The 25094-nt window shown below is 39.7% G+C and overlaps 2 protein-coding genes across 2 annotated transcripts in view; both read left to right on the top strand.

Annotated features, from left to right (window-relative positions):
• Window positions 1-1610: 1610 nt before the first annotated feature.
• Window positions 1611-9106, top strand: LOC128735285 (transmembrane protein 198). The gene is made up of 7 exons (XM_053829776.1): window positions 1611-1724; window positions 1792-1900; window positions 7952-8065; window positions 8140-8288; window positions 8355-8519; window positions 8582-8854; window positions 8918-9106. The coding sequence occupies exons 1-7, from the start codon at window positions 1611-1613 to the stop codon at window positions 9104-9106; spliced, it is 1113 nt and encodes a 370-aa protein (XP_053685751.1).
• Window positions 9107-17612: 8506 nt separating this feature from the next.
• LOC128737101 (homeobox protein six1b) overlaps window positions 17613-25094 on the top strand; it is a 69860-nt gene continuing 62378 nt past the window's right edge. The window contains exon 1 of the mRNA XM_053831665.1: window positions 17613-17900. Coding sequence (XP_053687640.1) covers window positions 17613-17900 — 288 coding nt within the window. The remainder of the gene's footprint in view (window positions 17901-25094) is intronic.

The raw sequence follows: 25094 nt of genomic DNA, 5'->3' as shown, positions 1-25094 counted from the left end.
GATCTCATACGATTCGGCCTTAACATCATGGAGTTTATCGTTTGTCGGTGCGTACGGTATATACTAAGAAGGAAAACCGCCATTTTGAATCCAAACAGCCAATCGATTAACAACTGTTAGTGTCAATGCTGTGCATTTTACCGAGAATGCACACAAGTCCTATACATGTTGTGAGGCATGCGAAAGCAACTGTCAGGACAATCACAAGTCGCAGAAAATGGGCCACCCGAGTACCACTTGACAGGTATCCTTGTCGCAGTTTCGCAAAGTTTTTTGCACTTCAAGGAAAGAAAGCGAGGACAGGACATTTTTCACCCCAGCCTATAATAGGGCATGGCACAATCAGTGGTTGAGTTTATCAGGAAAAAAGTACAGCTTCCAGTTTGTATTTCTGTGTGACCTATTACCTACTATCAAGGATCGCTTGAGAAACAATGGTGCTACTGCATTAGCAGTTACTAAAGAGAAAATATTTTCATCTGACGTAGTGCGAAAAGAAGAAAAAAAACAGTTCCTGGCCAATAAGTGAACGTGTTTATATCAGTTGTTAAGTTTTGAGATGCATACTTTAATGTAAAAAATCTATAGTTTGACTTAAATATTAAGTTCAGCCGTCCATTCGAAAAGAAAAGAAGTTTGCCAAAAAGTAAAGAAAATGATTAAAAAATATCATAGTGTGAAAAGAATCTTTTATTGAAGAATAGGCGACACATTAGTTTGAAAAATGTCTTCCGGTTATTTAGTTGAATAGCTAAGTGAAGTAGCGGATACAAGAAATTTTCGAAATTTATTCAGTTAATTGAAAAATTACTCTCGCTGTAACTGCCAACAATAGCCATAACAAACGTCTGCGAACAAAAGAATCTGCGTAGTGAAGGTAGCGTTCTGCCAAAATAATAGTCCTTCCGTAGCCCCTTTGGGGGTGTGTTCGTGTGTTTGCGGGTGCAGAAGGAAGGAAAATCGATTTTTCCTTTCCACCCGACGTCACGACGTGAGCTGCTGTCATCCTGTGAAAGCCGTTCGGAGTAAAGTTTGCTGCGATTAATGCCTGCAGCTGTTCTTCGTCGATTTTATGCGAAGGAAAAAGTGGCGTCAAAATAATGTGGACTATCACCCGCCTCCATCGCCACCCCCAATGCCACTCGCTGACCCAGGTCAATGCAGTCACGTTTTGCACCATAAAAATACACTGGCTGTGATGTGGGCTGATTGTTTTGTGTAAGTAAAAGGCGGAAAAACTTTGGTTACACCCACATACACAGTTAACGGAAACAGTTAAGAGGATTTCACGAATTTGTCGTGTTTTTGTGTGTGGTACAATAATGGCAATATGTGAAAAATAAACAAGCACTGTGCGAGACAAAGAGAAAAAGAGAACCTCTAAGGTTCTGAGAGTGGTTACGAAAATGATGCAAGTAATTTGAAACGTGTTGTCGATGAATAGTAATGGTTAAGTCATTGAACTCGTCAAGTGCTTACTGTTTGTCCTACCTTTTCTGCATCTAATGCACGTGCGCTAGCAAGGCGAAAAGCAAGTTGAAGCACCTTGGTGTGGCTTGAGCTACCTGTTTCGCTTTGATTGAAACGTCCTTGGGAATATCAAAACAAGGATGCATTATCGCCCCGAGGATGAACGGCATCTGCCGCGTAATGTTACTGCCAGTGCCAGTGCTTCCATCGATACTAGGTATGACCACGCAATCGTGTGGCCCTTTCTCATACAGGTAATTTGTTTTATGCGAGATTGTAGGAAAATGTCAATAAAACGTTTTGAACGCTCTCCGTTTTCAGAATGCCATGGAAAATCCACTGTGTACTTCAACTACTCCGGCAAATTCGACGGTTTCGGTGTTACTGTGGACTACGATTGCAGTGTTTGGCATCGTATATACGCTACTAGGTATGGTATAATTTCTTTGGTGGTTAAAAAATGCTTAGTACAGTCAACTTTTTCAGTCAAATTTCATACGACATAAGAATTGTTGTGATTCAATAGTAGGTAGTGCAAATTTACCTCTTATCTCTTGAAAATTTTAGCGACACGGAATTTTTAAAATTATCGTACAGTTTGGGGCAAACGGTCCCATAATTTTATGTATGTTTGTACACGGGCATAGATTATGGACTTATCTATACCTATAAAGAAGGATTTCTGTCTGTCTGTCTGTATGTTCCTTATAGAATCGAAAACTACTGAACCAATTGGCATGAAAGTATGCATCTAGAGGTTTTTTGGGGCCAGGAAAGGTTCTAGTGATGGTTAGAAACCCCTCCCCCCACTAAGAGGGGGGGCTCCCATACAAATGAAACACAAATTTCTGTATAACTCGACAACTAATCAAGCAAATAGAACAAAATTTGGCATGTGGGTGTTTTCGGTGACAAGAATTTATTCTATGGTAAATTGAGACCCCTCCCCTCTTTATAAGGGGAATTATAATTCTTCTCCTCTTTAAAAGGGGGGGCTTCCATACAAATTTCCTCATAACTCGAGAACTAATCAACCAAATGAAACCAAATTTGGCAGGTGAAAGTTTTCTAGGGCAAGAATATTTTCTATAGTACATTAGGACCCCTCCTCACTTTAAGAGGGGGGGCTCCTGTACCAAAGAAACACAATTTTCCTCACAACTCGAGAAGTAATTAAGCAAATGGAACCAAATTTGGCATGTGGGTGTTTTTGGAGACAAAAATTTTAGGAGGGGGGGATCCTATACAAATGAAATACAAATTTCCTCATAACTGAAGAACTAATCAAGCAAATGGAACAAAATTTGGCATGTGAAAGTTTTTGAGGGCAAGAATATTTTCTATGGTGAATAAGAACCCCTCTCCACTTTAAGAGGGGGGGCTCTCATACAAACGAAATATAAATTTCCTCATAACTCTAGAACTAATCAAGCAAATGGAACCAAATTTATCATGTGGGTGTTTTTGTAGGCAAGAATATTTTCTATGGTATATTTTCTATGGATTTCCCACTTTAAGGGGGGGGGCTCCTATACAAATGAAAAACAAATTTCCTCATAACTCGAGAACTAATCAAGCAAATGGAACCAAATTTGACATGTAAGTGGTTTTGGACGCAAGATTTTTTTCTATGGTGAATTGAGACCCCTCTCTTCTTTAGAAAGCGAGTTATGGCCCATCTCCTCTTTAAGAGGGTGGGCTTCCATACAAATGAAATGCAAATTTCCTCTTATCTCGAGAACTAATCAATCAAATGGAACCAAATTTGGCATGTGGGAGATTTTGGAGTCTTGAATTTATTTTACGATAGTTAGAGACCTCTCACCCCTGTGGTAGGGGGATATGGACTCTCATGCAAATAAAACAGAAATTTTTGCGAAACTCAAAAACTAATCGAACTCGAGAAATTCGAGACTCTTCCATAAAACATTAGTCAATACAAGACCACAAAAACTATCTATAGTAACACTAGATCATTCAGGACGAGACGGTCGCGAGTGTTGCCGGTGACCCGCCGTCGGAAGCGCCTTCCACTGGGGGGCTTGCAAAACTCGAGATTGTGACAAAGATCATCCGAGATTCATGATTTATGTACAACACAGGTTAATTTGTGGCAATACGAAGTTTGTCGGGCCAGCTAGTAGTTTGATAAAAAGCAACGAACGGCGAACCTAATTTTTAGCTGTTTTACTTTTACGTCTTGTCCCGCCCTAGGGATACTATAACATATCTTTGTTTTATTACTTACTTCTACCATTCCTTTCGTCTACTGAAAATACTACCGTAATAAAAATTATGTGAATCAAGTATATTTACTAATAACTAAGATTGGGGTTTTTTCATAGATAAATATTTTCGAATTTACGGACATTTTAAAAACAAAACTTATATCAAAACATCAAATTTTGATGCTTGAGAAGCCGCAATTTTGTCAAAAATAATGTTTCGTTTATGCCTTACAAGACAATATATGATTATAAAAAAATTTTTTTGGATTGTTGTGCACTTTATTGAAAGTCTGACCTTAACGACAGCCTCCAGTAACTAAATTCAGCATGCGTGTTTTTATACACAATCTAGACTTGGAGTGAATAATTAGCTATCACAGAGCGAAGATATACTGAAAGTTTCACTTGGAATTAGACATATAATCAGACTTAAAAGAGGATTTGAAGATTTTTTTTGGGATCTCGATATGAAATTAAAGTTGAAACTGGGCACGCGATTAGATTTGAAATTATGCTTGAAATTGAACCTAAAATTGGATTATAATTATAATTGGATCTAAGTTCTAATTGTAGATTAGACATGGACACGAAATTTTATTTGAAATTTTAAGATTGACATATTTCGTCTTACTCTCTCACACGGTCTACCTCTTTTACTTTTGTTCCTTTTTTCATCTTTTCTGTACCATTTAGTTGCTCTCATATTGTATTATTTTTGTCCGCTTTTTCACTCGTTTCTCATTTTTCTTTTTACCTGCTCCGTGTTTTCTGTTTCACTGTTTCGTTTTTCTTCGTTTCCTGCCCCATTCTTTTTAATTTTCAGTCCTACTTTCCTTTTATTTTTCACCCATCTTTTTGTAATTTTCTCTCCTGTTTTCTGTTTTTTTCTTTTCTTTTTTGTCCTCTTTTCGTTTCTAGTTTTCGTCTATTTTAAGTGTTTCCTCTACTCGTTTTTGGTCGATTACGTTTGTCCTCTTTTAAATGCTCCATTTTACTGCTTTCCTCACACTCTTTTTTCTGTTTTTGCTCCTCGTGTTTCGTCTATCTTTTTTTATCTCCCGTTTTTCATCTTTTTCTCTTCAGGTATACCTTTTTCTTTGGTCCGTTTTTCTGGATTTTCTTTTTTTATTTTTTTGTTCGATTTACCGTTCCTATTCTGTCCTATCTTTCTTTTTTTATATCCCCTTTGACTTCGTTTTTTCGTCTTCTTCTATCGATTTTCTTTTTTATCTTCCACTATTCTTCTTTTCCCTTTGGTTTTGTGTTACGTTTCCCCCTTCTCTCTTTTTCGTTTCCGTTTTCCCGCCTTTTCCATCATATTTTTTTTCTTTCCTGTTCCGTTTTCCCTTTACTTATCTCGTTTTTCTTCTTTTCTTTCTCGTTTTACTCTTTTCTGCCGACTGTTTCCTCTTTCTCTTATTTTGTTTTCTTGTGCTATTTTTCAACTTTTCATTTCTGTTCCTCTTGTTTTTCTTTTTCATGACATGTTGTGCTTTACATTTTGTCCTCTTTGTCTTCAGTTTTCATTTTTACTTTCCATTGTATACTTTGTTTTTCAATTTTCTTTTCCTAATTTTCTATCCCGTTATTTTTCCTATTTTGTTTCGTTTTTTCTCCTTTTGTTTTCAGTTTATCTACATTTTACTTCTCTTTTTTCTTCTTTTATCTTAGGCAATTACAAATCATTTTGAAAGCCTCTACAACCTGAAAAACTTGAAAAATGAGTAAACGAGTTGAGTTAACGCTTCTAGCATGAACTAGAAATGGAAATTCAAACAGCGGAATTTCCGAAAATCGGTCAAAAAAATTATTTTTTGTTTTAATCTTTTTTTCGTAGATTTTTGCATGGAAATTAATAACGTATATATTAAAAGCAAGAATAGATTTGGTTTTCACGTTTGAACTTAAAATAAAAATGCCTAAAATCCACATTTTTTTTGCTCGATTAAAAAATTCACTTTGTTTTTTTTTTCGCTCCCCCCCTTCAGTGGCCCAACACCGGAGGGACAAAAACTTTTTAAAATATTTGTAATGGCCTTGTTTTCTTTTATCTTTTCCGTCCTTATATTTTTTCTGTCCAGTCTGCTCTTCTTTGTCTCGTTTTCCCTTCCATTGCACACTGGACAAAAATTAACTCGTAACCCCAATTATTTGGAAGCCGCTAGTTCGGAATCCTACAAGATATAAGTAGGTGGCTCCTGCCGTATAAAGAATTCCTCTCTATTGTACTCGGTCCTGGGCTACTTGTCGCCAATTCGTTGCGCGTCTCGACACATGCAAGCCGGTTTCAACTACACGGTCGTCCGGTGTCCTTGCGGCGCACAGTGGTCAAATTTTGAAAATACGCGGACATTAGCAATTGGGTTAAAAAATGCGTAATTTGTCAAGGGTGGTGTCTTCAGAGAAGTTTAATAATAAAATATAGCGCATATTTCTGCACTATTAGGGTGACCGTGAATTCACCTATTAGGGTGATACGAACTTTTGTTTTTTTGAATAATTTCAAAAAATTTTTTTTTCTTCAACAAGTTGCAGAATATACTAAAATAGCATTTTTGCTGAATATAGTAACTATCTATCTCTTACCGGTTGCGAAATATAATGATGTTCCAAAAAGGAGCACTTAAAAATCAATTATGCTCAATAAGTTTACTCAAAATTTTTTTATTGCTTTCAAATGTTCAACAAAGTTATTCCGTATGCTAAAATACATATTTTCTCTGAATACTGTTTTTCACGAAGATGCATATTTAATGAGTTATAAAAAAATTTATCAAAAAATAACACATTTTTCAATTGATTTTTCTGAGATTCCTTTGGAGTGCTCCTGATGGAAATATTTTTTTATAGAAAAAATATAGTACTTTCACTTAATGGTTGTCTGGTTTGGGCGAAGCTGCCCGAAATAGAAATTTTTTTTGCATAGTGCAATTTTTTTTTCATTTATTTTATAACTTATTGAATATGCGTCCTAGCAACAAACAGTCTTCAGAGAAAATGTGTATTTCAGCATACTGAATAACTTTGTAGAATACTCGAAAGCAGTAAAAAAATCGTGTGCAAAGTTATTGAGCATAATTGATTTTCAAGCGCTTTTTTTAAACACATCATTATATATCGCAACTGGTAAGAGATAGATAGTTAATGCATTCAGCAAAGTTGCTTATTTTATTATGTTCTGCAACTTTTTGAAGAAAAAAATTTAAATAAGCAAAAGTTCGTATCACCCTAACAGGTGAACAGGGTTGCCACATGCACAGATTATTCTGTGTTTAACAGATATTTGAAAGAAATCTCCTGTACAGAATCTATATGCACAGAATGCAGATTTTCGCCAAATTACACAGATTAAACAGATTTTTGAGCTTTTACATGAGAGTGAAAGAGACGGAAATAGTCAGCAAAATGACTCTCTATCTCTTTCACTCTCATTGTTTTGCATTAGACAGATTTTTGCACAGATATTTTTCCTTGCCGTACAGCTTGTCAGATTTTTCCAACAAAAAACACAGAATTATATGTGGCATCCCTGCAAGTGAATTCACGGTCACCCTAATAGTGCAGAAAGCTGCGCTATATTTTATTATTAAACTTCTCTGAAGACATCACCCTTGAAAAATTACGCATTTTTTACCCAATTGCTAACGTCCGCGTTTTTGCAAAGTTTGACTACTGTGGGCTGTAATTTTGTCATATGTAAAATCTAAACTTTTAGCAAAAACAGGTCGATTAGATTTTTTCCCCATCATTCTTCGTTTTTTAGGGTCCAAGTTGATATCTCACACCTAGCCTTCTCTACGCTTTCGCAACGCTGGGAGGAAATAGGTTAAGGCAACATATTAAACGACTAAACCTTTTCTGATCAGACAGTAGCTAATTCTTCCTCACTTTGAAAATTGCTGCATCAGGTCACATGGATGAATATTGCGTCAACCCCTTTTTCATATAAGACATCAGTTTTGAATCAATTCTTTCAGTCTTATATAGATACAAAAGACCGAAAAATAGGTTTGGAAATCAACACTACTTATTCCGACCAATCACAGAGCGTGAATTTTTAGTAAGACAATGCCTAACATTTTTCAATTATTTAAAAGTTTGATAGGGAAACTTTTGGTTTTCTAAAGTGCACCCCTATATAGAAATCAAAGACGTTGTTCTACGTCGAAAAGGAAGAAACTCTTTTAACTACTTTAAATTAATAATAATAATTTCAAATAATAATTACGACTGTTTGTATTCCTCCCGTCTAGGATATCGCTGTCTGCGGGCTATAGGATTTCTGACAGGGCTTGCTGCAGGCGCCGGTTGCATCATACTGCTTCAAAGCAAAAACATTACAGAATTCGGTAATTTGGCCGCCCCAGGTAAATTTTCAAAAATATATTTTTGTTGTCAAGTTTCTCAGTACTATGGCTGAAATAATGTTGCAACATTACAGCGCTGGCCGTCGTTGCCGGACTGTTCGGTGCAATATTGGGTTCCACACATCCCATCTCGTCCACCCTGATTGGAGCATCGGCTGGAGCGCTGATAGCGGGTGCAACCATTGCAGCCTGTATTGCCACACTACCTCACTACATCTTTGGAGTACGTTCCGACTGGTATGCTGGTTAGTGTGTTGAAAATAATCCATTTTTTTTAAATGAATTTCAGGAGAATGAGCTTCTTGTGTCGGTCGTGGGTGGAGCAATCATCTGTGCAATTATCACTCTATTCTGCCCTAAACTGATGTCAATCATCGCATCCAGTATCCTCGGATCGGCTATGATACTGTGCTCAATCGATTTCTTCATGCATGGGCTAAATACTTTAGATTGGGTATTAAAAGGCTGGCAGTTTAAACAAACAACATTCTTAAGCAAATATTTCGAACTTTTCAGATACTCAACATAAAACCTGATCCGACACCTCCGCCCTGTTGGGGCGGAGTCATCCTATGCTGTTGGCCGATTTCTTCGGTACTAGGAGTGCTGGTGCAATGCTTCGTAACTGCCTGGAAAATCGATCACCGACGACAGATGATGCATCGAAGACGACGCCACTACAAGGGACGACCGGGATCGCGTACTCGAGAAACTCGCGAGGAAGCTCGTCAGCGAAAGTATCGCTATCTGTACCAGGTTCGGACGGCCCGAGGCGACATAATTTCGCAAGTAGTAAAAATTTGAGACGCTTGTACGGGCTTACGGTAATTGTCCTTCAAAACATCATTACAGAATTTCGTATCCGCCCTGCAGAAGCACGTAACCACGGACTCCGGCCCGCCGTCGGAAGTTTCCACCAAGCTGGGTTCGAACGATCGCAACACGGCCCGCAGCGACCGAACACACATGACAAACCTGCCCGATTCCGACATGGACAAACATGACTTGAGCTACGAGAAACGTTCGCATTCGGCCAAATAGCAGCAGTACTATTACTACCATCCGAATCATCATCACAGCAGTTATCCGCAGAAGCAAGAGCGCACCTGTTACTAGTCCAGAAAGCACGATGGGGAGGCCGGCAGGATTGTATGTCATTTTCGAAAAAGCTATAACCTCACTCCAGAGGTATCAGTTTCCGACTGTATGTCCTGAGTTTTCATGCGTAACAGAAAACTACGGAGCGGTGATTGTACAGGAATCAAGATATGAGATCATAATAAGGCATATGATTAGGTTCAGTATTTTTTACATCGTTTTTTAATCATTCTTGTTTCGTGAGGTTGAAAACTGATGCTTCTTGAGGAGTCCTTAAGGGTCTTGCACGATAGTAAAGCGAGAATTAGATTTGTATAGTTCGAACGAAAATGGATGAAAACGGTTTTTTCATATGAAGGCAACCAGAAAGAAAGCTACAGAAATATCCAGTAACGTTCTAGGGACCGGAGAAGCACTTTGAGTGCTTTTGAAGTGGAAAAAACCAAAACCTCCAAAATTATGCGCAGCATTATGCGGAGACAGTAAAAGAAACGATTTTAAAAAAACATACTGTAATAATGAAGTACTTTAAAATATTAACTCAATAACTGAATCAAATTCAAAGCTACTTACTGATAAGATTAAAACGCTACACTTATTTCTAACTATTTCTAAAGTAGATATTATCAGATCGTAACGTTTTAAGTTTAAGGCGACAGCGAAGTTACCAGAAGGCACAATGATACCATAGGGAATGTTTAGAACAGAACTTGGGTACGCGACGAATGTGATTACTTTTTTTAGTATGAAACTCATGCTGCTATAAAATGCATTTAGACGAAGTCAAACCGCCGTAGTGGAAAGAAGTTATTTTTTATCAAGAAACAAAACAAAAAAGACAAAAACAATTTAAACAGGAACTGGAAACACGTTTTGTTTGTAAAAAAAATGCGCCGAAAATTGTACACAAGTAAGTAACGATATCGAATATGAAATAGCCATGCAACCGTTCAAAAACACAAATTTTAAGCGCAACAGAAACTTTGCGCAATAACGGTTACTCTACAATAGTAGTGGATGAAAATGCAATAGAAGCGTTTTTTGGTTGTTCGTTCAGGAATACAGAAAAAAATGTATCAGTTCAAAGGTTCAAATTTCCGCCACACAAATCTATATATATATCGGAACACAATAAGCCATATGATAAGCGATAGCGAAAGAGAATGCAGTAAAATCATATTAAATGGGACTCAGAACAGTGAGATAGCTACAGCTACGGGGGTTGCTACGTCCCCGGTGATGGTAGAGAGTGAAAGGTATATAATAAATAATATAAATGTTCTAGGTTAATGAGAAGCTCAAAATATATAAAACATATTTTGGAATTATCTGAATTACGTTTGGCTTTCTTTGACGTTTATCACGATGCCTTTTAGGCCGAGCGTCTGTTCGATTGAACAGAAGCGACTCCAAATCGAGTTAAAAAATGAACTAAATATGTAATTACCCGATATTTTCTGCTTTTCAAAATCCTTTAAATGATTATATCATGGAACAATGAATTCACGGAATCATAGAAACGTGAAATGGCGAAATTGAAATCATGAAATAGGATTGTGAAATCATAAGAAAATCAGCAAATCTCGATAAATTAAATCTCGTGAATACAGGAAATTATGAAATCAGGAAAACAACAGGAAACAGGAAATTATGAAATCGGGAACTCATGAAATTACAAAATTATGAAATCATTTAATAAAGTCAAAGAAGTAGAATGGCAATTGAAAATCGAATATCCATTTAATCGATTTTTCCTGAAATAAAAGGTAATAATTGAAAAAATTCGAATACACAAAATATGTAACAAAAAATGTTGGTTTAGGAACATAGCAGGCATTTGCTGTCAGGATAAGTTTATTTGTTTACATCATGGCGTGACCGGAATAAGCGCGTCGTGAATCGATTCTGTACGCTAGTAATGAAAGTCCCCGAACCCCGACTATCCGCTCGTGCTGTTCCTAAAAACTCTTCCGAAAGTCGTTGATCTTCACAAACGAAACCCGAAGCTGTCATTCTGAGTGTGGGTGTTTCGTAATTCTGTAAGCAGGATGCAAAGCAAAGGGAAGGCAAAGGGAGTTAGAAAAGTTTTACGGAACAAATTGTACCGGACCGTAACGTGAAGCAATATCTGGATACAAGAAGCTCTACGAGAATTCGCTGCTGAAATGAATGATGAACCGTATTACGAGACCGTTTTCGGACAAATTTCTGGGCAAGTATTTTAAGGCACGAACAGAATAATGCTGCATCAACACATCCGTCAGCGTCAATGTGACAGTAAACCCAGGTAGGCAGACGGACGCATTGACGCAACATTCTGTTTAGCCTTTTATTCCTCAATCGATCGACAGAGTGTCACCAAGGACTGCAAAATAAAAAGTAGTTTAAGTTTCCGACAAAGTTCCTGATTTGGCAAGCAATGTGCAGTGTGGCTGGAAAGTGTGGGTTTCGTAACTTCTGGAACCAAGGACCCTGAAATATTCCAACGAGAAAACCTTTAAAAAGCGTTGTGGATTGCCTACAAATAACCGAAACACAAATGGTCGAAATATTGAATGGCGGAATAGATCCAATGGCCGAATCACAAATGGCCGAATTACAAATGGCCGAATTTCATATTCAGCTGAAAATATTCATGGCCTTATACTTACAGAAATACTGGCTGTTTAGACCAGCATCGTACTTCGAGGCTAATTGGGAGGACCCTTCCCCGGATGCATAGTCGAGCTATTCTAGCCATTGGCCTACAGTCACCTTGGACCTGTGCTCGAACATGGTGAGGGGGTCTTCTAGCTCGCTTTTGTAAGCAAGTATATATAAGTGTATACACAATATCGTCGCTGAAGAGCTCACTGGGCCTTTGAGATTAGGGGCACCATTCTACAATTTCCTCGTGACTGTAAATTGATAAAAACGGCATCTACTCAAAATAGTCTAGTTAGTCAATTGTCCTGACTTCTCCGATGAGCTCGGTTGTGGCCTGTCGCTTTTTAATTCCGTTTACACGCTACCGGATCTCGCTCCGCCTTTTTGCTCACTGTAATTAAAGCAGACATAATCTTCGCATGATAATTGTCCGGCATTCTTGCAACATGCCCTTCCCACTTCTGGATTTTCTGGTTCTGGAACTGGATTGATGAGTTTGCGCCACCTTTTGAATACTGGGTTCGCCGTAGTGCTGCGTGGGTTTACGGTTCATACTCCGTTCTCTTGTACGCCGCCGAAAAAGTTTCTCAGCACTCGTCTCTCAAACACTATGAGTGCTCGTTAATCCTCCTCGAGCATTGTCCAGGTTTGAAATTAAAGAATCACATTTTTCACATTTAGAGGGAAACTACTTCATACAGTTGAAAGGTGCACCAATGGGCAATTCATTATCATCGTTGCTGTATGAACTGTTCATTGCTAACCTTGAAGGCAAGCTGGAACAAGAACCAGTTACTCCCTAAAACTCCCTAAAATGGTTTTTGCTCTCACTTTTTATTCGTTTTTCCACTTTTTCTTCCATTTTCCTTTATTTCTGTCTCGTGCTTTCTGTTTCATTATTACCTTATTCTTTAATACCTGTTTCATTTTTTATTTTTTCCAGCCTTGTTTGTCATCATGATTTTCACCGTTTTTTAGTTATTTTTCTTCTCGTTTTCAGACCTTTATTTTTTCCCCTTTTTTGTTTCCAGTTTTCGTATTTTTCTAATTTTTTTTATCTCATTTCCTTCTCATTTTACGTTTACGTCTGTGCAATTTTCCGCGTCTTTTCTGCCTCCTTCCTGACCTTTTAGGCTCCCCCTGACCTTTTCCTCTTCGTTTGTCTTTTTTATCTTCCGGTTTTCGTCTTTTTCTCTTCCGTTTTCTCTGTTTCTTTAGTTTTTACTGTTATTCTTTGCTTCTCTTTTTGTTCCATTTACTCGTTTTTTCTCATATTTCTCCTATGATATCTCTATTGACCTTTTTTTCCAGTTTTTCTCGTTTCATATATCGGTTTTCGTTTGTCTCTCTAGTTATTCTTTGTTTCCCTTTTGGTTTTTCTTGTTTTCTGTGTCGTATTCCCTTTTCGAATTCTCCTTTCGTATTCTCGTTTTCCCTTTTTTTGTCGTTTTTTTTCTTTTTTTACCAGCAATTTCCTCTTTTTCTGTTCCTGTTTTCTTGTTTTCCTATCCCGATTTTCACCTTTTCCTGAGTTCTGAAATTATACTGCTCCGTTTTTTTGATTTTCATCTTTCGATTTCCCTATTTTCAGACCTGTTTCTCCTCTTTTTCTGCCCCGTTTTTTGTCATTTTATATCCCATTTGAACCTCTTTCTTTTTTTTTCGGTTCTTGGTTTTGTCTTTGGTTTTTTACTTTTATAACGGAGTAACGTTTTTCGTTCGTTTTTTGGTCGTCTGTTTTGTTCTTCCTTTTAATATGTCCTACTTTTTCTCCTTCTCTGCTATGATCGGTTCTTCTATACCGCGTTTTTTGTTTACATTTTTTCTTATCTTTCTATTATCTTTTCTTTATCGGTTTTTCTCTTTTTGGTCTTGTTTCTCTATTCTTATACATCCGTATGTTCCTCTTTTCTATTTTGTTTTTCCTCATTTTTTGTCCAGTTTATCCTTATTTTAACGTTTTTCTTTTAAGCCAATCTTTATTCTTTTCTCTCTCGCATTTTATCTCTTTTTCTAACTCGTTTTCCAGGTTTTGTCTCGGGTTCTTTCGTGATCTTTTCCGTTTTTCCTCCTTATGTCTCATTTTTCTTTTTTACTTCTTTTTTTGGAGAGCAGCAAGAGACGGACTACCTCTAGATCCACCGGTATTTCATATGTGAATATGTTAAGAAAATATAATAACATTTTCATAAGAAACTGTAAGCTCTGCGTGGTTTGATTCATGAGCTATGAATTTTTGAATTTGGTAAAATTCAGGAAAACCTAGTTTTCCAGCTACATATAACCCAGGAACAATAAAAAATGTTATCACTAAAAGATTAGAAATTGACGAACATGGTGAATAACCCTTTGGGTTCAAACCACTATAAAAAAAAATTGAGCTAGAATTTTTTTTTCAAAAATATCCATGTACAGAACTTAATTTTCCGACTGTTTTTTGGAATTACAATCACTTTGCTTGGAGTTGGACTTAAAAATGGAAATACTTTGGTTTTAAATTATTGGACTTGAAACTAGACTTGAAATTGGATTTGAAATTGGACCTAAAATTATACTAGAAGTTGGACTTAAAATCGTAATTGTAACCCGACTTAAAATAGACTTAGCAATGGACATGAAATTGAGCTTAAAGTACGAATTAAAATTGAATATGAGCCTTGGATTTAAACGTTCTTTTAAGATTTGACCCTTCTTTGTCGACAGACTTCGCAGCTAGCTCTTAGTGTACAGGACAATTACGGGGCTAGTGCCACAATCTTACTGACACCGCTCAGCCGACATTTGAACATACAACGACTAGATGTTAGACTAGTATCATACCATTGAAGTTAACTGGGCGGTTAAAAATTAAAATTGAATATAAATTGGATTTAAATTGCCCTTTAAATTGTGTTTCGAATTGATTTTAAATTAAATATGAAGGTGGTGTTGAAATTGAGCATGAAATTGGAATTGAATTTGAACTTGCAATTTAGTTTATAACTGGAATTGAAACTGAAATTAACTGGAACTATTTTTACGCAATTGACTTATTTATAGCAAAAATAGTTACCAGTGAAATCAAAAACTATGGACTTCAGGGTTACAGGAATTATTTTTTGACATCAAATTTTACAGAGAACAGAGAAGTGTTTCTCAGCTTGGGCACGCCACTTGCAGGTGGTCTGCTGAGTGTCCTGTACAAGATAAATTTTGTAAAAGCAAAGCAAATCTTTGAGCTTAAACGTCTTTCTAAGACTTGACCCTTCTTTATCGACAGACTTCGCAGCCGGCTGTTAGAGTGCAGGACCAAGGTGAGTTAAAATAAGTGATCTAGTTTTCACAGTTTGTAGAACAGAAGTGCGCGTTAGCAACCATTTCGGTTATCGTCAAGGGTAACCCAGCGGGGGTGATAAACAAATTTGAACATGAGAAAACCACTCTTGACTAACCTTGTACAGGACAATAATTACGGGACTGGTGCAATGATCCTACTGACTCTGTCTGCACCGGCCATCCGAGATACGAACATACGATGACAGGTTTGTAGGATCAGCTTTGTACCTTGAAGTTAACTGAGGGCAATAAATTAGGGCAATTTTTTTTACAAGGGCTTAATCTGTTCGACCATAGTTGCTTGTGAAGCCCATAGTAAGGGTTTTAGCTGATAATACTACTCCGAATTTCTTGGCTGGTGTCAGCTGTCCCCAGTGAGCCAATTTTTTGTGGTTGGACATATTTGGCTTTAATTCAATCTTCTCTGCTTCGCACTTTAGTCTGTTCAGTTACCGCCACATGATAATTTGTAGAACTATGTTGAGCAGGCATGGCATGAGAGACCATCACCTTTACGAAGCCCTATGTGAGTTTCGGATGATCTTGACAATCAACACGAAATCCGCACATATTACTATGTACCATCCATCGTAGATTTAATTAGTCAATCTTCCTGAGAAAGCCGTTCTCGTCCATGATTTTCCATAGCTCATACGTTAATTGCGAACGACGCTTTGATCGCTAGCTGTCAACACTACATCTCGCCAAACCAGCATGGCCTTTTCTCAAAATGTTAAGTTTTCATGAATCTCATTGATTGTCTGCGCAACATGAATGAAGCAGCGCAAATTGCACTGTAGCAGCGGACAGTAAAGCAGCGTTTGATCGGGTTGACTACGGTATCTTCCTTGCAAGACTGGAGAAAAAGGGGGTGTTTTTCACCGTCTTAAGTGTGAAAATTGGGTTCGAATCTGGCGTCTCGTAGGAGAGCAACGAACTGAGGATTGGTATTCATTAATTTCATTTCATTCAACAATCGGACCATGCGTTCAGGAGTTATCTTCTTTCAACAACAAGAATTCACATAAAAATTATTTCGAAAGTTTTAAAGAACAAGGACATCTGTAACAAAATGATTGGTCTCAAAAATTTTCTGCAAGTAATTTACATGCTTTCTTTAGGTATTATAATAAATTTGATGAAATGAATGATGAAAATTTAGATCATTTCTTACCTGGCGCTCGACCAGATAACAAAAAACTTCATACATGAAATCCAAATTTGAGCTTTTTTGTGTGTACTTTCAAGAAAAAATAGTCATAAGTTTGATCGCATTCATATTTTGCTCCTTAACGCTAAAATTTCACCAGGAAATCTTTACTAAAATACTGATATAATTCTCTCTCTGTATTGGCCGTTACTTTGGCACTACAATTTTTACAGTGGCGTACGCGTTTCATCCGCGAATGCTGCTTATTTTCTTTTTGTTTGTTTGACAAATCAACTAAAAGAGACACACGTAAGTAAGATTGAAAAAGCATATGACAGGTGTACATAGGTATAACAACCATTATCCAGCGAAAGCACACGGCAAAGCAACCAACCAGCATCAAAGCACAAACGGCACGCCGTTTAATTGCGTGCAATAAAAAATCGAGAAAACATCTTTTTCTTTTGTGCAAACTCCTCCCCATTACGAAAGCCACACCCATCGTCGTTTACAAAGCATGCGTCGCATGAAGCAAGTGAGTGTCGCTACTTCACGGCTTTCACAACCACTGCGAAATCCCACTCCACATCGCGTTCGTATTAGTGAGTGACTGATACGCGGAGGACTCACACAACAACGGTGAACGGTGAAGATCAGCCGTCAGGCAGGATCTCAGTTGGAGACGATCGTTCGTGACAGTCGGAAGTAATTGCGAGTGCGGTTGGTTTCGTGAATGCATCTTTTGTGCTGTGCTTTTCGGTGGGATAACCGGTAAAATTGATGGAATTGTTTCGCCGTGCTTCGCACACTTAATAACGTGTGCAATGTGCAATCCGACGGATCAAGTAAAAGTTGCGGGATCCGTTGATTAATTCGGCAACGGCGGTCTTGCGATTCGGCGAGAACGACGTGGTACAATACGACAGATCTTGTGACAGAATATTTTGTTGATCAACAGAGTGGGCCAGACCTTCGTGCGGCAGAAGAGATCGCGGCGGTTCGGAAAAAGAGCCGTGCTATTTTTAGCGTACGCCGCGCTGACGGGAGAATTTCGGACCGCTGCTGCTGTTGCGGCCTGTGGATATGTAAACACTTTTTAGCGAAACAATTTTCTAGCTTTGAGTGTGAAATTTCAGAATGTGTCATCTGGTTTCGGAAAGGTGAACGGCTTGCGCAACGATTGCACGTTTTGCCCCGCGACGACGTGTGACGTGTGGTGACAGATTTTGTGAAAGTGTGAGCAATAGTCTAGTGCAAAGTAATTAGTTTTTAATCCAGTGGCATTGGTAGTCAATCGGTTTAGTTAGGTTAAGGCAAACGGAGGAACGGCAGACAACAATGTTGCAGCATTCGGGCAGTGATTACTACGAGCTGTCGGCGGCCAGCAAACAAACGCCCCCTAATTTTAGCCCACAGGGCGGCGGCAGTGCGGCGGTTCTGGCGACGATGGCTGCTGGCGGGAACGGTGGAGTGGGAGGATTGAGTAACAACAACAATAATAATAATAACAACAACAATGATAACGATCTTGATCTTCTGGGGCAAAATGGAAATGTAAATAGTAACGATCGAGAGTCGATGCCTAGTTTTGGATTTACCCAGGAACAGGTTGCGTGCGTGTGTGAGGTGAGTTTTAGCTTAAACGGTGCATTTTTAGTGCAGTGATGCAGTTTGATATGATAAATTAAACACACCTGGGGGTGACAAAAACTTTAAAAATAATTTGCGATGGCCTAACTCAAAACATATGCCATTTTTTCTTTCAGTTGTTTGTCAAAAATTTGGGCATTACAGTACCACTCCGTTAATTCAACAGAAATTTGACGAATTCGACGAATTTGAACTCGATAATCCGATATTGACTAATGTCAGTATGAGTAAACCACTCCGGACAACGCTTTTTAACATGAAATTTCAAATTAACAAGATCCGGTTTATCGAGTCATCAGAGTTTTTGAGTGTCCAATTAGCAGGGTGATACACTGCTGGGCACCGTTAACCGAAATTTTAGCTTCACTAACAATTTGACATGTTTCTAATCTGAAACGTTAACAAAATTGAAGATTATATCCATTATTGTACATTACAATGTTTAACTTGCATGTTTGCTTTTAAACTTGTCTTATGGAATGTTAATGTTACAAGAAATAATCCACAATTGATCAAAGTGAGTAATTCGTCCTCTTTGATGGCTTGAAATTTTGAGCGTATATATTAGAATTAGCGTTTTCTTGGGCACTTCTTCAATTATTGGTATCGTTTAAATACAAAATAAAAAGAAGAGGTCCCAAATGAGAGTCTTGAGGGACACCAGAAGTGATTTGAATTGGTTTCGACCTATTTCTGTTACCTTTAATTTTTTTTTCTAATCAATTTATGGAATCATCTTCCGTCTGATATTAAGAACTGTCAATCCCATAGAAGGTTCCACTATATTGATAACTTTCGTGTGTATTACAAGTTGATGCTTCAAATCTGTACAAAATTTTAGTTCTAAATTAGTTTAAGTTTTGATAATTCTAAGTTTAGTATAAGACTTACATTTTAGTTTTCTTTTAGGTTGCCAATAGTCATGAGTTTTATCTTTAGCCACGCCACGTGGGATCCTGTTTTGTACATAGTTTTAATTTAGTTTATATTTTAAATCGTAAGTATCTTCGTAATTTTTACCTTTAGGTAGTTTAAGTCTCTAGTTAAGTTTCACTTTTGCACTTCTAGCTTTAAGTCAACTAATTTTAAGTATTTATTTAATATAATTTTAAGGTAACTCAAATGGAGCGAATCACTGAAAACACGTCTTTACTGCACGAGCGTTTTATAGAAAAGAGAACGAATGATATATTTTATCGGAAGTTTTGGGTAGCGACGCTTCGACTTCCGCCGATCGCCCTTCAGGAACGATGTTAACGCAGGGTGGCCAGTTCGTTGATTTCTGCTGCGACAGTCTCCCCCGGGTGTAGTCTGGAGTCCTCCGGAACTTCACTCTTCTCTCTTACGTCGAGCAAGGCCAGCCGTGACACCGGTCGAACCAGGGTCTTTGTTCCGATCTTCATAACCGCTCGCCGGCTGCGGCCATCTGGATATTGGATTGTGCGGACGATTCTCCCTCGTTCCCATCCGCCACGCTTCGTTAGGTCTGCTACCATTACCAAATCGCCAGTTTCAGCTCTCGTGTTTCACTGAACCATTTTCCTTGTCGACGAATTACAGGCAGATATTCGGTTAGCCAAAGTTGCTTAAATACCCCTGATTGGCGTTGAATGATGTCCCAAGATCTTCCGAATATCTTCCGACAGAACAGTTCGCTGGATTGTTCTAGGGCTAAGATCTTCCCCTCTTTGTCCGGTCTTCTTACCCCGTTCGTGCTCAGCATCAGAAAGTAGTTTGATGTGAGCGATTCTGTCTCTTCTAACTCGAGAAGTATATACGTCAGAGGCCTTGAGTTTACCATGTATTCAACCTCCACGACCATTGTCTGCAGACCCTCATCGTCTAGTTTTCCTTCGGCATATGCGTCACCCATAGCCGCTTTGACTGAGTGTACCAAGCGTTTCCAGACCCCGCCCAAAGATGGTACTTCTGGTGACATGAATTGCCACCTTGTATAAACTTCGTCGCGAACTTGCTCGTTCCATGCTCTAACTTCTCGCCCCAGGTCCTGAACCACAAATCTTTTCGTGGATAATAAACGGTGTGAGCAAGCATAATGGATCAAATAGCATTATCACGCATCGTGGAACCTGCTTCATGGTTGGGTGCGTAGCTGTGCGAATTAGTGTTTGGACTTCCTCACTCATCGTTGTCGAAAAACTAAGTTCATCACTGGAAGGGCACCACAGCATGCCAAGTACTCTTCCTGTTTTTCCAGCTTCAATGAGCTTTAGTTGCTTACCTGCTTCATGTTGAATTTCTCCCAATATGCTCAATACCGTGTCGCTGTTTGATCGCCAGTTGTGCAGTTTGAATCCGGCGCTGCCGTGTACGTATCGCACATCTCTGGCTACCTTCGCTGCTTCTTCCACAGAGCTAAAGCTTGCAAGATAATGCCTCCTGCCTCAGGATACTCTTCCGAATGTTGTTCAGCGTTTCGATTCTTTACGAATTGTGCCGAGGCTGGCGAGGAGGCGCTTCCGAATATAGCGACATCGATCATGTAGACCGCAGGCTTCTCGAACAGCCTAGATATCTTATCTGCATTTCTAGTTCTGATCTGGTGGAACATCTCCTGAACATCTGAGCTGATTGCCACCCTGTTCAAACGGAAGCGTAATAAGACACCTGGTAACGAGGAGAGTTGATCTGGGCCCTTCAACAGTGTGCTATTCAGGGATACGTCTTTTACCTTTGCGGCCGCATCCCACACAATGCGGGTCTTCCCCGGTTTCTTGGGGTTTGTTACTGCTCCTACTGGTAAATACCATTTCCTCCTTGGATTAGCGGATTTAAGTTCCGCTGCCGCAGCTTTGTGCGCGTAACCTTTCGCCTCGTATTCGCGTATTTGACGATGAAGGTTTTCCTTCAACTCCGGTTCGCGATTCATTCGGCGTTCCAAGCATTGTAGACGCCGTAAGGCCATGTGATAACTTCCACCTGATCTTCTTTCCATATCAATCCCGTCTCGAACCGGTCTGTCACACGTCGAGTAGTAGTTTCCATTACCGTCAGCGCTCGTTACTCCTCTTCCGTAAGTAGAGTCGCCATTGGACCAACTCCAACGTTTTCGGTATCAAATAATTGTTTTACTGTTCCATGGAGCTCCTCGTCACAGCCACATTTACTAACGTGGAAGTTGTAAGATTCACGTTTACCACTTCTTCGTGGGCCATAGACGCACCAGCCTAGCCTAGTTTTTACTGCCACTGGAGCCGCGCTGTTGTCTTCTCGTATTTTGAGTGGGAGTGCTAGCCGTAAATTGTCAATGCCTATGAGAATCTTAGGCTTAGCATTCCAATAGCTGTCGATAGGGATGCCCGTTAGATGCGGATGTAATTTCACTGCTTCCTCTATTTGGAAACTTTGGTAAGGGAGTCCAAGATTGTCAACGGTCCTTGCATTGACTACCCTACTAGCACGGTTGTTACAAAGTTGTTGTGGTAACCGAAATATGACTAATTTCAGTCGTAATTCAGTTGCATCAACTAAATGTACCTATAGTGTGCTACTTGGGTAATTTGTGTCGCTGGCTCAGTCCAGTCCCAGCAATTTCGGAGTGATGAACAATTGCGCAGAATGAAACACGTTATTTTAACGAACAAGAAAAACGATGTATTTCGAACAAAGGTTTACATTGAACTGAATAAAAGTAAAGTTAAAAACGGAAACGTATTTTACTACTTTAGATTGGTACGCTTGAGACACGTTCTCGAACGATCAGGATCGAACGATCAAGGCGTCAGGATATATCGATACGGGGGGCGTACGAATGCTCGTTGATTACTTCATCACTCCTCCTCAACGGGCATCACGTTGTTCTATTCCTGAAGATAAGCCCAATCGATCACACAGCATATGCAGCCTTGTAGTACCAAGAGGTTTTGTCATCAAATCAGCTACATTCTCTTCCGAAGGACAGTACTTGAGTTGAATTTCCTTTCTATCATAGAGGTCCTTTACATAATACTGCCGGGTCTCGATATGCTTCGATCTCCTAGAACACCTTTCTGCACTAACAAAGCTAATACAGCCTCGATTATCCTCGTTGATAACTGTTGCTTCTTCAGGCTTCCCACCAAAGTCATCTAAAAGCTGACGCAGCCATGCTACTTCCTGGCAAGCCTCACTCAGAGCTACATATTCTGCCTCCATCGAAGATAAGGAAACACAATTTTGTTTACGGCTGCACCACGAAATTACTCCATTTCCGTATAAAAATGTAAATCCACTAGTAGATTTTCGCGTTGCTATATCGCCCGCCCAGTCTGCATCAACGTAACCGAGTAGGCGATCACTTTTTCCACCGAACGTCAGTTTCCAATTTCGTGTGGCATACAAAAATTTTATTACTCGTTTAGCAGCCGACCAGTCCGCTTCGGTTGGACCTGAAACCTTTTGTCCAAGGATGGACATACAGATTGAAATATCCGGACGACCATTTACTGCAACATATAGAAGCGCACCTACAAGACTCCGGTATTTTTCGATGTCTTCAAGTGGTTGGCTTTTTCCGGGATCCTTGAAATATCCAATGTCCATCGGAGTTTTAACAGATTTAGCATCAAGAAGTCCATATTTCTCCGCAAGATTGGTTATGTACCGCTGCAAGGTAATTGAATAAATTCCATTTTCGAAACCGATTTCCATTCAAACTTGGGACATGCAATACACCTGTAACTTTAATGTTATTCGGTTTTCCTTTGCCATCGATTGCCACTAGACGCTTAATTCCAGATCCGCACGAAGCAACACTTCTACCATCTGCTAAGGTTATGGCTACATTCCTTGAGCTCACCGATTCCAGCATTGAAGCATCGCCACACATGTGAGAGGTTGCTCCCGAGTCCAAACACCACGTCGTTTCACTACTCGTTTTGTTCGCGCTAACGGTAAAACACAATTCAGCCTCTTCGGTAACAACTTTTGCCTTTTCTTCCCTCACTTTTCGATCATTCAACAACTTTCGACAATCTCTTCTAAAGTGTCCTTCCTTCTTGCAGTAGTGACATGTTTTCTTCGACTTTGCCCCTTGCTTTTCAAAACTTCTTGCTTCAAACTTCACTTTTAACGCCTGATCACAACCAGAAGCACCTTCTTCGCGGCGTCGCCATTCATCTAACAACTTTCCCTTCACATATTCCAGATCCAGTTCATTATCCTTCCGGCTTTCTAAAGCAACAATCAACACGTCGTAAGACGACGGTAAACTCGAGAGAAGTATTGCTGCTTGCCAGAAGTCACTCAGCGAGTCACCCATAGCATCCAGCCGGTGTGAAAGCTCCACTACTTTCGCAATATGATCCGGCATGCTACCACCCTCCACCAACTGTAACCTCAACAGTTGTCGCAATGTATGGATCTTATTCACTAGAGAACTTCGATGATGATAGCTTTTCAAAGCTGCCCACATTTCAGCCGCAGTCGTAGCCCTCATGACGTGTGTAAGTTGGCTATTCTCCAAGGACAAGCCAATGATTGCTCGAGCCTTCGCATCTTTTGCCAACCAAGCAGCATCCGGATGTTCTGGTTTCTGGCAAGAAATCATCTCGAACAGCTCCTCCTTAATCAATATCAATTCCATGCGGAATTTCCATGTTGCATAATTGGCATCACCCAATTTTTCCACAACAAATTTCGCGTCCGCCATATTGAATAATTTTAAACCACGCTTTTACAAATTGTCCTTTAATAGTCCCGGTACACACACTATTCACGGTTCAACACAATGCAATTTCAAGCAATACGACTTAATTATGCTGGGCCCATAACCTGATGAACAATTGCGCAGAATGAAACACGTTATTTTAACGAACAAGAAAAACGATGTATTTCGAACAAAGGTTTACATTGAACTGAATAAAAGTAAAGTTAAAAACGGAAACGTATTTTACTACTTTAGATTGGTACGCTTGAGACACGTTCTCGAACGATCAGGATCGAACGATCAAAGCGTCAGGATATATCGATACGGGGGGCGTACGAATGCTCGTTGATTACTTCATCACGGAGGTTATCTGCTGTGACCCTTTTCCATTCGTGATGTATCACCAGCCCATCGCAGGCACAAGGGACGTGGAGTTCCGCTTACATCAAGCGACGTAGCTACATCGTTCTCGACCAACGTTATGTCCGATCCCTCGTCCAGGAATGCGAATGTATTGATCGACCCGCGCTTTCCGCATCCTGTACCACAGAAGCCATATAATCGCCGAAGATTTTCAGATCGACGCATTCGAAATCTCGTTTGTACTTCGCCCACGACATTCGTTGTTCCGGGGGAAGCTTCTCCACGAGTTCCTGTAATAAGGACGGATTCGATAAATGAGCGCGTTCATTCGCTGCTTCGATATAGTCACATAAGGTCTACAGCGCCATTCCAAATCAAATTCCAGAAGTCCTTCCAGTTTATCGGATTTAGGCGCTGGAATATCGCGAACATTACTTGAGGAACCGCTGCTAGCAGCACCAACCGATTTCGAACCATGTCTAAAGCTGGACCATGTGGGAGATAAGAATAATAATAATAATTAACGATGAATAAACATCATGAACTAGAAAAAAAAATAACAAAGCGATTCACATCGGTCTGCTCTAACAACACTGTCAATGCAACGTATTATAGTCCAATATGGCAACGGTGCGTCAGCTGCCGAGCGATGCTATATAAACGGACGTCATCCATGTGAATCCTCATTCTTGTGACGGATTTCGGAGAGGAAGGATCTCACCCTCATGGACCAGCAGCAGGCAGCGAAACCAGTGGCCCCTTTGAGGGTAAGACCACTGCTCAACCGAAGGAGGCAGAACCACACCGGCGGCGCGGTACTCTGGAGTGAGCAGCAAATCTGTCTCGGAGCACGACAATGGCGCAGTCGGTAGGATTGTAGGCACTGTCGTGCTCCGAGACAGATTTGCTGCTCACTCCAGAGTACCGCGCCGCCGGTGTGGTTCTGCCTCCTTCGGTTGAGCAGTGGTCTTACCCTCAAAGGGGCCACTGGTTTCGCTGCCTGCTGCTGGTCCATGAGGGTGAGATCCTTCCTCTCCGAAATCCGTCACAAGAATGAGGATTCACATGGATGACGTCCGTTTATATAGCATCGCTCGGCAGCTGACGCACCGTTGCCATATTGGACTATAATACGTTGCATTGACAGTGTTGTTAGAGCA

Source organism: Sabethes cyaneus, chromosome 2 (genome assembly GCF_943734655.1).
Source record: "Sabethes cyaneus chromosome 2, idSabCyanKW18_F2, whole genome shotgun sequence".
In the NCBI taxonomy this organism is placed as follows: domain Eukaryota; kingdom Metazoa; phylum Arthropoda; class Insecta; order Diptera; family Culicidae; genus Sabethes; species Sabethes cyaneus.
The sequence above is the reverse complement of the archived record's forward strand: the minus strand, read 5'-3'. Positions and strand labels throughout refer to the sequence as shown.